The 18208-nt window shown below is 17.2% G+C and overlaps 6 protein-coding genes across 6 annotated transcripts; 2 read left to right on the forward strand and 4 right to left on the reverse strand.

The window, feature by feature from the left end:
- Positions 1-504: 504 nt before the first annotated feature.
- Positions 505-1391, reverse strand: PADL01_0008800 (Plasmodium exported protein (PHISTa), unknown function; the record flags this gene model as incomplete). The annotated part of the gene is made up of 2 exons (XM_028680334.1): positions 505-1170; positions 1257-1391. The coding sequence occupies 2 exons, from the start codon at positions 1389-1391 to the stop codon at positions 505-507; spliced, it is 801 nt and encodes a 266-aa protein (XP_028541112.1).
- Positions 1392-2875: 1484 nt separating this feature from the next.
- PADL01_0008900 (stevor PIR protein, putative) lies at positions 2876-4018 on the forward strand (the record flags this gene model as incomplete). Its single annotated transcript, XM_028680335.1, has 2 exons — positions 2876-2944; positions 3113-4018. 2 exons carry the CDS (start codon positions 2876-2878, stop codon positions 4016-4018), a joined length of 975 nt encoding a protein of 324 aa, XP_028541113.1.
- A 1592-nt stretch (positions 4019-5610) lies between these two features.
- PADL01_0009000 (Plasmodium exported protein (PHISTa-like), unknown function) lies at positions 5611-6558 on the reverse strand (the record flags this gene model as incomplete). The annotated part of the gene is made up of 2 exons (XM_028680336.1): positions 5611-6273; positions 6400-6558. 2 exons carry the CDS (start codon positions 6556-6558, stop codon positions 5611-5613), a joined length of 822 nt encoding a protein of 273 aa, XP_028541114.1.
- A 2445-nt stretch (positions 6559-9003) lies between these two features.
- Positions 9004-9802, reverse strand: PADL01_0009100 (Plasmodium exported protein, unknown function; the record flags this gene model as incomplete). Its single annotated transcript, XM_028680337.1, has 2 exons — positions 9004-9594; positions 9734-9802. The coding sequence occupies 2 exons, from the start codon at positions 9800-9802 to the stop codon at positions 9004-9006; spliced, it is 660 nt and encodes a 219-aa protein (XP_028541115.1).
- Positions 9803-11326: 1524 nt separating this feature from the next.
- On the forward strand, positions 11327-12055 carry PADL01_0009200 (Plasmodium exported protein (hyp6), unknown function; the record flags this gene model as incomplete). Its single annotated transcript, XM_028680338.1, has 2 exons — positions 11327-11401; positions 11519-12055. 2 exons carry the CDS (start codon positions 11327-11329, stop codon positions 12053-12055), a joined length of 612 nt encoding a protein of 203 aa, XP_028541116.1.
- A 1591-nt stretch (positions 12056-13646) lies between these two features.
- On the reverse strand, positions 13647-16265 carry PADL01_0009300 (acyl-CoA synthetase, putative; the record flags this gene model as incomplete). Its single annotated transcript, XM_028680339.1, has 1 exon — positions 13647-16265. One exon carries the CDS (start codon positions 16263-16265, stop codon positions 13647-13649), a length of 2619 nt encoding a protein of 872 aa, XP_028541117.1.
- Positions 16266-18208: the final 1943 nt, after the last annotated feature.

Below are 18208 nucleotides of genomic sequence, written 5' to 3' on the forward strand. Positions count from 1 at the left end.
CTCACTATATAGGAAATTGTATTTATTTAATAATATATATACATTTTATATAAATATCATACTATACTAAAATGAAATATATATGTGTATATATGTTTGTGTATATGTATAAGGTTCAAGTATTTTATTAGACAATATTTATATCATATATATCAAAAAAATGGAATGTTTTTTTGTTCTTTTTTATTTCCACTGAACGTATTATAATATTTTCTTTTTATGAAACACGTTTTATTATAAATTGATATAATTGTTTTTTTTAATAAATGTCTATATATTTTTAAAAATATAAATAAAAAAAAAAACTATGTTTCAACCTACATAAAGGTTCAAAATATATAATGATAAAATTTTGTACAAGAATATTTATGTACATATTTACATATATATTATACAATATTAAATATTAGTATAATTATGTATTAGAAGGATATGGTATATTTTTATAACAATTATAAATATATATGTTATTATATATATATGTGATATTCATATAAATTTAGGTTATATATCTAATCTTTGCGGATTCTTCATCCTTTCTGTAAATATTTTCTTATGCTCATTATATAAATCAATTTTTAATGTATCATAATACTTTAAAAATAAATAAATAAATTCTTTCATTTCATCAAGTGATGCTCCATCTTTAATTAAACTATAAAAATTACGAGTATTTTCAACATCTGTAGTTGATAGTACAACAGCAATATCATGCATTGATTTATACCATGTACGATATTCAGTATTTACAGATACGACTCTATCACTCATATGATGATAAGTTTGATATTCATATGTAAGTAAATACTCTTCTATATAATATGATAAATCTTTTAACATATCATCAAATCCATATTTAGCTACACCCAAAACTTGGTTCCATATGTTACGAAGATCTTCATCAGATGGACGTTCTTCTAAATTATCCAATACATTATGTAAATCTTCCAATGTTAATTGTTTTGATAAATCATTATAATTTATATTATTATATTGTGAACTAAGAGGAATATTATTATTTTTTTCATCTAACGTACTTCTTAATTTATTCTTATGACTGCTACTTCTTAATCCTTTATTCTTTACACTTTCTAACTCAGATAAATTTCTTCTATATATATGATGATTTCCTGCATTTTTTGTTTCACCCTTCTCACATATTACTATACTCTGAAGAAAGAATAATTAATAAAAAATGATAAATATATATATATGTATACATTGATATTATAAAAGATTCACATTTATTAACTTACGTTTAGTACTACTAATAATAATAACATTCCAGTAATTGATAGCAATTTTAAAAATTTTCGCTTATCGGAACAAGCGTTCATTGTTTTCTGCATGTGGTTTTCTTCAGAATAATATTGTACACAATGACACTTCATTTTAATCTAATTATTACTATAACTATTTTATATTGTATATTTTTAAAATAATATATTTTAAATATTTAAAATATTTTAAAATTGTATTAATATTATTTATATGAATACTTCTTATAGGTTTCTTTTATTGTATTATGTGTGGTTTACAAAAACATGTATATATATATATATATATATATATATATATATATAATAAATTATTTTATAATATAATTTGTAATATATATTTATTATTTCTATATTTAATTTTAATATAAATATAATTATAAATTTTGTAGAATTTAAAACTATAATAATACGTATTTTTGTTTTATATATTCTATAACATTCTTAATAATATTAACTTAAGAAGTAACAATTATTTTAAACGCCATAAACGTTTTATATAATATTTTAATTATATGAAAAAAAAAATTAATTCTTAAATATTATTTAATATAAATATAAAAAAAATAATTATAATAAAAAATATTTAAAAAATTATTAATAAGAATAATCTCAATTTCAATATATATATACATATTTATTATCTAATTTTACAAAATTATGGATAATAATGTAAATTAAAATAAATTAGCACACAATTTTAATATTGTTTTTATGGATACATAGATCATTTCAATCCACTTCTATAAAATACATAACGTACATAATTATAATTTAATGTATTAAGAATAGATCAAGTTCTAAATATCAATTAGATAATATATATAAATGTATATTATAAAAATTATTTGATTATATAAAAAATATATAATATAATTGAATAATAACTCAAGGACTATATTTTATCAATTTTAATTTTATTATATTCTCTTTTAATTTCAAATTGGTTTAATTTTTAAACACTCAGTTCTATAGTAGATATGCAATTATACACTACAAAATATAATTCACATATAAATATATATGTAAAATGTGAAATAATTATATAACAAAGCCCAATTTTTTCTTTAAATAAAATAATATAAAAGTAATAATTATTTATATCTATTCTTTTTTTTCTAATTATAATGTATTATGTTTTTAATTAATTTTAATATTATATTTGTTATATTTATAAAAATAAACATCACAATTCAGTAATATAAAGAACTTTATATATATATAAATATTACACATATTCTATATATTAAAATACGACTAACATTATCAGAATTTTAATAACATTTTTAAAAGAATTATTTTATATACATATATAATTCATACAAATTTTATAAAATTAAATTATTATTCAATATACATCAAGAAAAAAAAAAAAAAAAAAAAAAAAAATTAAGAAAAAAATATATTTATATTAGTTCTTAGAGAATATAAATATATTTTTTAAAACATTTCTATATATAGAATAAATTATTTGATAACAAACTAAATGTTATTAATAATATAGGTATAAATTTTAAAAATATATTTTTTCCTTTATAGTTTACATATATTGTATATATATTATTACATCTCTAATTATAATAGTACATATATTAGAAATGATATCTTATAATTTTAAATTAATTATATTTTCAATCATATTAGGAACATTAACCTTAATTTATAATGTAAGAATACAAAAGATGAAAATTATATGTGTACAATACAAAACTATCTTTTTTTATAATACGTTTTAATATTTTTATTCATCATTTCAATATGTTTTTGTAATACAGAATATTTAATTGATATAATTTGATTTTTTATTTTTTTTAATTTCATTTCTCCATTTTTAGAATAACTGTGATGGATTATATAAAAATATAAACTATAAAAATACCATATCGATGCCAACATATTTGAGATTATTAGCAGAATTATCATATGGACTTACAAAAAATCATAAACATGAAAATAATCAATTAAGAGAATACAAAAATACCAATGAAACAAAATACAAGAAAAACAAATATCCAAAAGATGATACAAAGAGAAAACAAAATATACCACAGGTAACAGAAAAGGAAAACACTGAAACATCAAATTTAAATAAATATAAAAAAGGAAAATATGATAAGGAAAATGAAAAACAATCAAATATATCTTCTCGTTCCCTTAAATATTTAGAAATACAAAGAAAACTTTACAATAATTTTTATGTAAAACCAGAAATGTATTTCGAACATTTATCAGATAAATCAAATGCTAAAAATGATAAATCTTGTGAATGGACGAATAAGAAGAAATCATCCGACAAATTATCTTCATCAAATAAAGTACATGATAATTATTTAGATAATTTAAAAACAGGTTGTGTTGGAGGTGCTTCTACGTGTGGGCTTTCGTCTATAATTACAGCAGGATCTGGTATTTATGCTGCTACTGAAGCGGCAGGTGCAGCGATCCCGGCATTTACAGCACAAATTAAAAGTGCCTTAGTTGGTGTAAATTTCTTTTTTACATCTTCGTTGGAAACTGCGATTCAAGGTGCAGCTGTATCTGGGGGATTTACTCATCTTCTTGAAGGATTAGGTACTGTTGGAAGTCCTGCAATTGCTGGTACATCGACATTTTTTCCTTATGGTATGGCAATTGTTGCGCTAATTGCTGTAACTATTATAGTGATACTTTTGTATATATGGTTACGAAAAAGAAGAAAAAATTCATGGAAACACGAATGCAAGAAACATTTATACACATAATTTGTTTTTTAAAACATGAAAAATTTTACATGTCAATGATATATGAATTGTATTTTATAATTTACTTTTTCACACATGATATAAAATTATTTGAATAATATTTTCATAATAAAAAAATTTTTATAGACATTAATTACTTAATAAGATAAAATTGTACCAAACAATTACTTTACATAATATATATTTATCACTGTCATATAAAACAAAAATTTACATAATTTGGATGTTAAAATTTTAATTAATATAATATATATTTTTTATTCTTTTGAAATTTATATTTTAATATTTATTTTATTTCTTGTTATTCAATTTTTATATTAAATAAATATTATACAATTAAATTATAAGACAATTTTAGCTATTAATAATATTACTGTTATTTTCCACTTATTCATATATAATGGATATTTTTCAATTAAATTATATCTTATATAATTCAAATAACACCTTATAATTTTATAAAAAGTAATTTAATTTTTTTTTCTTTTAAAAACTATGTCTTATAAAAATTTATTTTATTTTTATTTTAACTTAAATTAGACAAAAATGTAAACTATACATTCAAAATGAAAACAAAAATAAAAAAAAAAATAAACATTATACATACAAATATATAATGTGCCAATGTATATGATAATACATTTTCAAATAACAATGATAAAATAATTTACACGTTTTGGTGATTTCATAAACAAATGAATATTAATGAAATATTTTAATATTAATCATATACAAAATCATTACACAAAATTTAATATATTCATTTATTTAATTATTATATAGGTTTTATATAAAACATTTATTTTAAAATACATAAATATATATTTCAAGCATTATTCTTTATGAGTTAAAATTATAAAAGATACACCAAATATTTGTAATACATATAATATACATAATGATTTTTCGTTTATATAAAAGGTTAAAATATATTAATAGAGATTAAAAACAAAATTAAACCCAATTCCTAAAAATTTTATAGAATTAATATATTGAATAGAAAAATATAATTGAAAAAGATCAACCTTAGTATATTCTTTACTTTCCTATATCACAAATAAAATATTAATATATATATAATTTTAAGTATATAAAACCTTATATTCCCATATTTCATTCGTATTTAGTTCATAGAGTAATAAAATGGTTATTGTCATATATATATATGTTAATAAGTTTGTTAGTTACAGAAAATATTATATATATTATATTATTAAAAACAATTAATAAAAAATATATTATAATTATTCTAATATTTATATAAATGTATACAAATAGGTGTGTATATATATATAAGAGCAAAAGCACTTTTAATTCTATTACATTATATTTAAGAAAAATATATTTATTTTAACATTTATATGTTAAATATAATTATTCATTCTTAAAAATAAAATATGTATATCTATTAAGCTTTATAAGATCACACACATGAAGGATGAAATAACATATTTTTATATAATATTGTATATTCTGCTAAACAAAAATCAATTTATATATATATATAATAAACATTTATTTTATATAATTCAATGGATATAAAACACCTGTTTTTATTAATGTTTTATGCATTCTATAATTAAATATATTTCTCATTTAAAAATTTTAAAATAATTAATTTTCATTAAATGCAAGGCTTGTGCTATTTTTTCTAAAAGTTCCCTTTGATATTTTTCATGTAATTCTTTTTTGAATATCTTAAAATATTCTAAGAACGAATAAATAAATTTTAATATATCATCAAGTGTATGTTTGTCATTAATTAAACTAAAAAATTTAATACTGTATTCTAGCTCTTCAGTTGCTATTTTTTCACAAAGACTAAAAAGATTTTGTTTCCATATAGTGTCATATAACCAATCTTTCCTCTCATCATAAACATCATTATCTAAATATTTTTGTATTAATGATTTTAATACTTTCAATGTATCATCCAAACCTTCTTTGGCAACACCAAGTGTATGAGCCCATATATTTCTAAGATCTTCATTTGATGGACATTCTTTTAAAGAATTTAAAACATCATATAATTCCTTTTCTGATAAACTCTTTGAAATATCATTGTAAGGTTTATTTTCTAATGTAACTGTTTCATTATTATATGTATTTGAAGGACTCTGAATTGTTATATCCAAAGGGTTCATTTTATTTTTTCTTTTCATATCATTATTATTTTCATTTTCAATTTCAGATAAATTTCGTGTCATTATTTCAACATATTTTGTTGATGGAACTATATTCTCCTCATGTACATTCTGTAATAAAAAAATATAGAGAAAAAATAAAAATTACATACATTTAAAATATTATATACCAAACAAATATATAAATATATTTATAACAAACTAATATAAAGCTTTAGAAATATATTATTAACTTACCCATGAGGATAAATAAAATAATGAAATTACACATAAACTTAATGATATAAAAATAAAAGACCTACAAGATATTCTACATTTCATTCTTTGCCTATTTACATTAGTAGAATATAAATTATATTTATGTGTATTAAATTTTTTATTATAAATAATTGCCATATTTTTCAATTATAATTAATTAAAAAAATATATTTTTATATTTATTTTCTTTATAAAATATTTTATATATGAAATTAAAATTTTATATTACAACATATATTTTAATTATTAATAAGGAAAAAAAAATCAAAAAATTGCTATAAATTTTATATTATTGTTATGTGTGTATTACATAATATTTTATATATACATATATATATTATGTTCTAAATATTTCTATAATCTTTTTCGTAAAAAAAAAAAAAAAAATTATAATAATAAATAAAAAAAAATGATAAATTTAAATAAATATAAAATATATAATTTAATTGCTTTTTAATAAAACATAAATATTTATTAAATGTGATCATATAGATTTTTAAAATATAAAATTAAATCATATAAATCTATATATATATAATATTTATTAAATATGATAATAATAATTTTTTGACCATAATATATTATATTTACTAGAATTTATATTAATATATTCATTATATATGTATTTTATATAAATTACACAAACAAATACTTAATATTTTAAAAACATATGAATGAAAATTATTAGAAAAAATATGGGATAATTGTTCACATCATATATCCTATTATGTTTTTCATAATCTAAAGTAATATTTTTATACAAAGAAATATATATATTTATATTTATAATAATAAATTTATACTAATTAAGAAATTATGTTACACTTCATAATAAATGATAAGAATATAAATTATATTTCATTTATAATATACACAACATATATATTATTTAAAATGATTACCATAAAATAAATAAATAAATATATTCATAAAATATATAATTTGAGCTTTTATAATAGTTTATCATAACTTATTTTATTATTAAATAAAAATATGAAATGTAAAAATATATCAAAAACTATTATTCATAAAGTGTAATATATAACTTTAATAACATATAACAAGAAATAATTAAAAAAATATATATATTTATATATTCATAAAAATCCTAATTTGAGCTTTTATAATTATATATCTTAAATTATTATTTCATTAGATAAAAACATGCAATCCTAAAATATACAAACGTATTTTATTATTAATGTGTAATATATAAATTTAATAACACATGAATAAAAAATTAAATTAAATATATACATGCATATATATTTGTATAATATGTGTTATTGTTTTATTTCATAAAATATTAATATTTATTTATATTAAATTATTATATTTATCTTGAATTCATTAAATAAATAGAATACTATAAACCTAATTTTTTAATTAGTTTTAATCATTTTATTAAATAATAAGAAATGTATATATTATATATATTAAACAAGGACATATATTTTATTGTATACATTCATACATCTCACCATACGCTTTATAACAATAAAAGAAAAAAGATTACTACAAAAAAAGAAAGAAATATAATAATAATATCATATTGTTATAAGTCAAAATAAAAATATATATTCCTTACACATATATAAAAAAAAAAGAAAAAAATTGAATGCAAGTATAGAAAAAATATTTTTGAATATTTATATGAAATACAGTTATGTTTTTAATATCAATAAAAAAACATAATGTATATATTGTATTTATTTATATGAATCTTATACACACATTCGCTTATTATTATAAAAAAATATATTAATATTTATATTATAATTGGGATATCCCTCAAAAGAATTTCATTATAATTTAATATCATCATGCTATATTTATTACCACTTGTTATTTATGGAACAAATGAATGAGTTAATCATTATTTAATAAAAAAAATTCAAAATTCAAAATAGTCTAATTTAAATTATGTTCAAAAAATTATATGATACTTAAAAAAAAAAATCAATCATATGTGTATGTAAATATAAAGATAAATATTATTAAATTTTTTTACTACGTGTTTAAATATACATTAATACATATTTTTTTTTTTATTTAACATCAAACGAATAATAATATACTTTCATAAAGCTTTTTATACATTATTTCATTAAAAACATATATGATTTTTAATTTTTTGATAAAAATATATTTTTACACATGCTTCGAATATATTACATTTGTACATACGACGAAATATATATATTATATAATTTATTATATTTTATGAATACTAGAATAATGAATGAATAATTTATATATTCATTCTGAAAAATTAATAATTTAAAGAAAATTTTACATTATTATATTAAAGGATAGTTACAAAGTTGGAAAAAAAAATAATAATAAAATAAAATAAAATAATAAAAAAAAATTATAAAATAATGTGTATAATAGAACAATAGAAATTACTTTTCTATTCAATAAACTAAAAACTAATAATTCATAGATATTGTAATATGTAAATACAATAAAAACCAATGTTATATATAAAAATATTTAATTTAGATCAAAAACTATATTTGCGTTTCTATGAGAACAAGAAAAAAAAAATAATCAAATAAAATATATTATACTATATATTAATTATTTCTTATGCTTTCTATTATATTCATCTTTGTAAGGCCACAACCATGTAACAAGTAACCAAGTAAGAACACATAAGATTATTATTAATAATGCAGTTCCTTCAGAAACGATAACCAAAGCTATTGCAGCAGTTTTTAGTTTTAAAAGGGATAAAATCAACAAAACTATATGACTAATTAAGGATGTGTATCCCAATCCCGCTATAACATTTTTTAGAATATTCCAAAAGGTTTTTCCTTTGAATATCATTTTGTATAATACGTCCTTTTTTGTTACTATTTTTTTTTTTCTTTTTAAAGAGATATTTTTTTTATGATATTTATTATATTCCTTATTTAATTTATCATTTAAGGCATTATAACCTATCATATTTTTTTCATCCAGTATTTTATTGCCCACTCTTTTATCGTTTAATTTAGAAACTACTATATCTTCATTATTTACTCCTTTACTATTTTGTACATTTAATGTAGATAACCTATTATGTAATCGTTCATATGTAATATGTTGTGACAAAATTCTTGCATATTTATCTAAATATATTTTATTATGATTCCCATTATTATAAGCTCCTTCTTTATAATATGACTGTAAATGTTAAAATATATATATATTTTAATCAATGAATTACATCTTAACAAATATATGTATTAGTATAAATATATTATATGTAAAATTATATAAAAAAAAAAATAATTTCATCCTTTTAATAATGTGTGCATGTTACCTTAAACTTTAATGATATAATTAATATTATAAAAGTATATAAATATATCCTAAAATAGCTATTATTCATATTATATTTAATTTTATCTATTTTTTATAGTTTTATATATTATTCATAATATTTTCCCAATTCAACAATTTTTTATAGAAAAATGCATATATTATTAATTTTAAATTAAATTGTTATTGATATGTTTTTAATATTATTATTTATTACATTTCTTTTTTAATATTTATAAAATTATATAATCAAAACATACATATGTGCGCAACAAATTATATATATATATAATATTTTTAAATAATATTATTTCTTATGCATTGTCATGATTTAAAAATATATTATATAAAATAATATAAAGATTTAAAAATATATATATTATTATTTAAGAACAGTAATATAAATATATGTGGTTATATATAATATATAATGTAATATAATAAACAAATATATATAATAGTTATTTAAATATGTGCTATCTTTTGTGTAAATTAAATAGATTACATGATCAATGTTATTTTCCCTACATTATTAATATAAACATTATTGTAAGGATAATTTTAAAATATTATAATTTCCACATAGTAATTAAATATAATTTATTAGGATTATTTATTTTCTTATATAGGAATACACCTACTTCTATTTCTTCTATTAAACTAAATATATATAATATTATATATGTATTTTTAAAATTTTATTTAGTAAACACATTTTTAATTCGAATAAATAAATAATTAATATATAACATATGAGAAAATTATACTCTTAAAATTATTAAAATAGTTAATATATATATTATTGCACGTAAAGAAATTACTATTATTTCTTACATTATATATAGGATAAATATATTATATTTAAAATTAAATGATCGAGGTAATATTATATTTAAATTTTATAAACTATAATTTTGTTAACAAACTCAATATAAATTAAATTATATATATAAAAATTCAAATAGAGATCAAATTTATATTTCAACAATACTTAATTAAAAATAAAATTATTCATGATATATAACAGTACAGAGTTAATATATATAAATATAAATATATATCACGTTATCAATGAGCTTGTTTTTCTTAAGGTATTTCTTCATCTTAAAATTCTTATAAATATATACTGTTTAATATACATATTATTTGAATTTTCCTTTTTTTTTTATCTTACATATAAAATAAATAAAAATTCAGATAAACAAAAAGATATTATAAAAAAAAAGTAAAATAATAATTATAGATATAATCCGATATAAATTATAAAAAAATATTTAATATAATATATTAATAATTACATAATAAAATATTTTATATATTATATAGGCGAACATTTTATAAGTATCATAAATTTTTTAAAATTTATATTTTTTGCATTAAAATATATTAATACATAATTTTATACTATATTTATTTGTTTTAATAATATAATTATAATTTAGAAATTCTTTTAATAATTTAAAAACAAAATCCTTATATAAGAATATAATATTTTTTATATATTTAATAAATTAGTAACAGTTAAACTACAAATTGGATATATAATTACTATATTTATATAATAATATTTTAATGTAATAATGTAGTTTAAAAAATGCGTATCTTTTATTCATTATTAAACTTCCTTTTACCATGTATTTTGCTAGCACAATTATACATATTTAATAAGGTAATATTAATATATATATATTCAGTATTATATTGTGCTTTATTATATATTTATTAATACATTAAAATATATACTTTCATTATATATATATATATCATATTTCTTTATAAACTATAGTTCTTATATTCTTTGCATCCACATGCAAATATAATATTAAATGGAGCTAATCATACAGTAAATAGGACCTTATCGGATTCATTTAATTTACCAGACAAAACAAAATTACGAACTTCAAATAATAATAAAACATTGCATAAAAATACAAGAGATATAAAAACTGTAAATTCAAAAATATATAATAAGGGATATTCAGATGATAAAAATAATATAAATGAAGTAGATATAATAGAATATGATGAACCAAAAAAAAATGAAATATTAGAAGATCTATTGGAAGAGTATGATGAAGAAATGAAAGAATTAAACGAGACCAACCAAAAGCCATTTTATAAAAGAGCCTTACTCTTATTAGAAGTTTTCGATAATATATTTATAGACAAATTAATAGATATGAATATACAAAAAAAGAATTCATCATTGTTAGATCATGCAGTTGTTAACTCAACATTTATTACTAGTAGATATTCAATATTAGGATTACCCATGTTAATTTATCTTATTAGAAGTTTTGAATTTTTGAATAGATATGAATAACAAGGAATTAATTAAAATTGATAAAAGAATCATTTTATAGTGGAACACATGTTACCCATGTGTATATACAATTAAATTCTTATTTTGTGTATAATGTGTGTATTAAAATAGAATAATTATTTTAATACACAAAATACATATTTTTCTATTATATTTTAAACCTTTTGTATTAATATAATATTAAATAACATTAGCTATATTTCTTAAAATATTCGAGATTTTTATAGTAAATAATAGTATTAATAATAAATTTTTTTTTTTTTTTTTTTAAGTAATATATTAATGGAAAAGAATTATTATATAACTTCCCTTTTTTATTTCCTTTTTTTCTCATTTTAATTGTAGTACTATATAATTTACATATATAATACAATATAATTATTAATAATATACTGTATTTATATTATATATCTAGTTATATAATTCTTATAAAATATGTTTACATGATATAAAATTCAAATTGTAATTTAATTAATAGCATAGACATGAAATACATCCATAATAATTTATATATTTCATAAATATAAAAGTAACTATTATTTATAATGTATTATATTATTACTCCTATAGCAAAAGAATAAGACATCCTTTATGATGTCATAAAATTTTATAATAAATAATGATATGTTTTACATATAACTAAGAATATTATCTTATGCATCATATAATAAAAAATTCACTTTAATAGTTAGATATAAATAAAAAATATTTTTTAATAATACTTTTTTTTCTTAAATTTATAATAATACTAATAATAATTTAATTCAATCTAAAATATAAATCTGTATTTATATAATATTACAATTTCATAAATTCAATATGTGAATATTCATAAGAAAATATAATATATTTATTAATAATTCTATGATAAATAATTATAATTTATTTAATATCAAAATATATATATTAAATATGTGTCAACATTTATTTAATAAACTAAATTATTTAATAATTTTAAAATAATTATATATTATATATTTTTCGTTAGAATTAAAGTATGAATAAATAAATAATAATATAACATTGATAATAAAGACAAAAGGAATTAATTTAGCATAAAATATCAAAATGTTATTTATTAATAGAAGAATATTACAAATTATATATTTATAAAATAGTTATAATATATATTTAGATATAATTAAAAGAAAAAAAAATTATCATATACATTCAGAAAAATATCAAGTATATAAAAGAAATTTATACACTTATACGTTATTATAATTATAAAACGTTATCACATGATATAAAATTTATATAAATAAAATTTTTTTATACAATATATTGCAAAAAAAAAAAATAAAAATCAAAATGAAAATAAAAATAAAAATTCAATAAATAATAGGAATCATATATTTTTTTTTATTTTTACAAAATTAAACATTTTATAATATTTAAAATTTTTATATAAAAAAATATATAAACAAATGAAAAAGCAAACCACAAAAAAAAAAAAATAATAATAAAATATAAATATAAAAACAAAATAATATTTAACATTATATGAACAAAATATTTAATAAACTAACATATATTAATATTTTCTTATTATTAACTTAAATATATATATATTTTTTCTTTTTAATCCTTCTTATACGTTTACTTGTAGTTCTTGGGGTGTCTTCTGTATTATATTTCTAATTTCATTTGCACTTTTATCTCTTTCATCACTATATGGTAATGGCCTTTTTATTTCTTTTCTCATAGGCTTTTCTTCACTTTTTCTTAATGCTTTTTTTTGAACTGACTTAGGAACAGGTTTTTCTTCATTTTTTCTTACAGGTGTTTCAACTTCTTTCAACAAAGCATCTTTTTCATTTTGGCTTCCATTTTTAATTTCATCTTTACTTCCTTTCCTAATTTCATCTTTACTTTCTTTCTTAATTTCATCTTTACTTCTTTTCTTAATTTCATCTTTACTTCCATTTTTAATATCATCTTTACTTCCACTTTTACCATTATTCATACTACCCGTGCTACTGCCTTTTAATTTTTCTTCATATTTCTTTTTAACGTCATCTATAAAAAATGAAAAATCTTTAAATACATTAAATCTTCTTATTTTCAATGTTGGCGTAAGGTAGTTTGTGGTGTCCCATGGTTTGGAAGTCAAGTATATATCATTAATAACATTGTATCTATTTAAATTAGTTTTTTTAAAAATTTCCATCATTTTCCCCTTTACATAATCAACATAAATAGTCTCATTTAATATTTCATCAATTAATTTTTCTGAAAAATTGTTCTCATCTAAACCAGTTATTTTTAACATATTATCATTCTTTAAACTTATAAATAATTTATATTTGTCCACAGAAAGAATGCCTAAAGGACCGTCCATAGAATCATCACCATATGCGACACAAAAATTTACAAATGGAATCTGTGAATACAAATTATTTATCATTTCAGTTTCTATGTATTCACCTTGAGATAATTTAACTAAACCCTTTGATCTATCTAAAAATGTTAAAGAACCATTATCATTAATTTGTACAATATCTCCTGTTTTAAAATAACCATCTTTTGTGAAAGCATTTTCTGTACATTCCTTTTCTAAAAAGTACCCACTAAACATAGAATCACTTTTAATTAATAATTCTCCTTTTGGTACAGTATCTGTAGCAGTATAAATTTCCCACGTTCTTACCTTATATCTTGTACTAGGAGAAACAGCTACTCCCATACTTTCTGTGTTACTATCTTCTACATCTTGTAAAAATATGGGACCAGTAGTTTCTGTTAAACCATATCCTTGATAATAATTAACATTTAACAAAACACTTAACCCCTCAGCAACTTCGGGAGATAGTTTCCCACCACCATTCAAAATAACATCCATATTAGGGTTTATCTTCTCCTTAATTTTACTTGATATATTAGTAATACCTTCAACAACTTTACTAAAATTTCCATTATTTTTACCTTTACGCAAATTTATAGCCTGTTTTGCTATCCACCTCTTACAACGTGATAAATTATTAATTTCCGTCATAATAGTTGCATACATTCTATTGAAAACCTTTGGTACTCCTAATATAATTTCACCTCTTGAATTACATATGTCTGTATTCAAAAATTTTATATCTCTACTCCATATATTTAATTTTACACCCAAAAATAATGCGATAAAAACAAGAATTCTTTCATATACATGAGATACAGGTAAATATGACAAATGTGTTGTTGGAGGATATTTTTTTAATATATTACAATCACATAAAGGTATTACACCATTATACAAATTCTTATTACTTAACATAACACCTTTGGGTGTACCAGATGTTCCAGATGTATACACAATGGAAGCAATAAAATTAGGATCTTCATTTTGAATTGTAACATTGGTCACTTCTTTCTGTGTCATATTATCAAATAAGATAATACTCAACCCAACTGTTTTAGCTTTTTCTTTTAATGTATTAATGGTTTCTATTTTTTCATTATCATATTCTAAGGAAGCCAAAATGGTATCTTCTCCCTTACCAGACTCATTATAATTGGATTTATTACTACTTTTTCTTGAACCATTATTACTTTTTTCTACATTTTGTATGTTCACTTTACTAGGTTTGGTTAAATTATCTAGTATTATGAGCTTTTTCAAATATGGCAATTCATTTTTACGATTTAATATACCTTCAACCAAATCCAAATCTAAACATAACCATTCTAATTTTGTATTATTTAATATATCTATAATTATATCTATACTGAATTTAGAGTGCATTACTAATGTTGTGACCCCACTCATCATACAAGCAAAATCAGTAATTAACCAGTTAGTTGAATTATTACCATATAAACCTAATAATCGAAATTTCCCATTATTTTTTTCTTCATCATATATTTTTTCTGGAATACCTTTACCTTCATAAGTATTCAAAGAATCACTAAACGAAAATACTTTTTTAAAAAATGTTCCATATGTTATATAATTTTCAGGTTCTCCACGAAAATTTTCAACTATTGCTAATTTATTATTATCTAATTTATATTTATCTAAAAAAAATTTCATAAGATGTTTATATTTATATATTGAACTTTTCTTTTTATAATCTTTCATACAGTAAACGCTCGATTCATTTTTATTTTCTGCACTTTTACATATTTCGGCGAAATCCTTTATTCTATTACTAAGTTGTGTCCGAAATGGTAAAACATAAACTACATATATAACAAACAAAAGAAAACATAATGTAATATTCATTTTGTTCTATAAGAACATTGACAATGTGACAAAAATATAAAAATATATATAAATATATATATATTACAAATATACTACAATTAATTATTATATTTAATATATTATAATAAAAATAAAAACAAATTAATATAAAATCTTGTTATTATTCAATATATTATATGAAATAGTATATTTTGAATATAGAAAATATATTCCCAACAAGAATTTAATAATTAACAAATATATATAGTTTTTTTTTTTTTTTTTTTTTTTAATAAATATATTTTATATTATATATCATCTTATTTTTTTATCCTTTACAAATTTGTGGAGATTGTATTTATATATATATTTATAAAAATAAAATTAATTAGGCAATTACATAAAAAAAAGAAATAATAATTTATAAATATTAAATATATATATGTATGTATAATAAATGGAATCTTAAAAAATTAATTTCTCATTATATATATAAGGACAATTTAAATATTTATATATATATATACTCTTTTAAATACATATTTTTATGTTCATATATGTGAATATTTTGCTTTACTTATATTTTAGAATTCTTATTTTTCCATCATATTTTAAAATAAATGTTATTATTTATTCTATAACTTTATATATATTATATTGGTTATAGTATGTATAATGTTTTACTTAAGGTAGCATTTAACATTAAAATAAAAACAATACATTTAAAAAAAAAAAAAAAAAAAAAATTAAATCAAAATATATATAATCCTGTAAAATTATTTTTCAAATATATTAAAATATATAATATATTATAATTATTTATTTTTCTTTTGCATTATAACAATGAACTACATAGATCTATATATATTTTTTTTTTTTATTATTCCTATATAAAGTATTTTTCTATTTATTAATTTATTGCATGTATATTATGCAGATTCATTCTGTGATGACCAATTTATTTTATGTATTATTATTTATTTATTATATTTATTTTATTTTATTCGAAAATACTTATTTTAATATTTATATTTTACCATTGTTCCTTTAAATAGTATTGTTTATTTTTATTTTTTTTTTTTAAATTATATTATTAAATCATATTGAAATATCAATTTACTATATTTATATATATATATTAATAAGTAATTATATTATTTTTATATATTGGATATTTATTTTTTTTTCTCTCCCTTTTTTTTTTTTTTTTTTTTTTTTTCAAGTTATTTTAAACATAATAATTTTAAAATACTGATATGTTATCAAAACTAAATATATTTATATATATAATTTTATTTTTCCTTTTATACTTATTATTTTAAAAATATATTTATAAATATATATTTTATGATTATATCTAATATATATATATTTATATTATGATAATAAATATATATTTAATAAAAGTCTAATTATTTATATAAGTAATAGAACTTTTTTTATTATTATAGTTTTAATGTTTTATAATTACACGATTATAAATAAATTGTTAATATATTAAAACATATTTTATATTTTTAATACATTGGGTACATAACGTAAAATTGTATTTGTGTTTTATAATATACCAAAATTAAATTTATATTATAAAGATATATTTTTCTTTATTTCAAACGTATTTTGCATTTTTTTTTCATTTACTTTTTTTGAACAAAAAAAAATAAATACATGTTTTTAGAATTGTTTTAGAGATATATTTTAAATATATAAAATATCTTCAAATATTGTATATATTTTTTTAATATAATAAATCATTGCTATATAAGCTAAAACAAAATCTGTTATATTTGTTCATCTGATTTTAAATTTTTATCTTAAGAAAATATTATATCATAGAATTAACATTTCATAATAATATTAATCCTTTTTATTTTACATTACCATTTACTTTTAAGATATAATATAATAATACACAAACAATATATTATATATATATATATATATATATATATATTCATTTTTATTGATAATAATATAATACA

Source organism: Plasmodium sp. gorilla clade G2, assembly GCF_900097015.1.
Source record: "Plasmodium sp. gorilla clade G2 genome assembly, contig: PADLG01_00_11, whole genome shotgun sequence".
Taxonomy (NCBI): Eukaryota; Apicomplexa; class Aconoidasida; order Haemosporida; family Plasmodiidae; genus Plasmodium; species Plasmodium adleri (nom. inval.).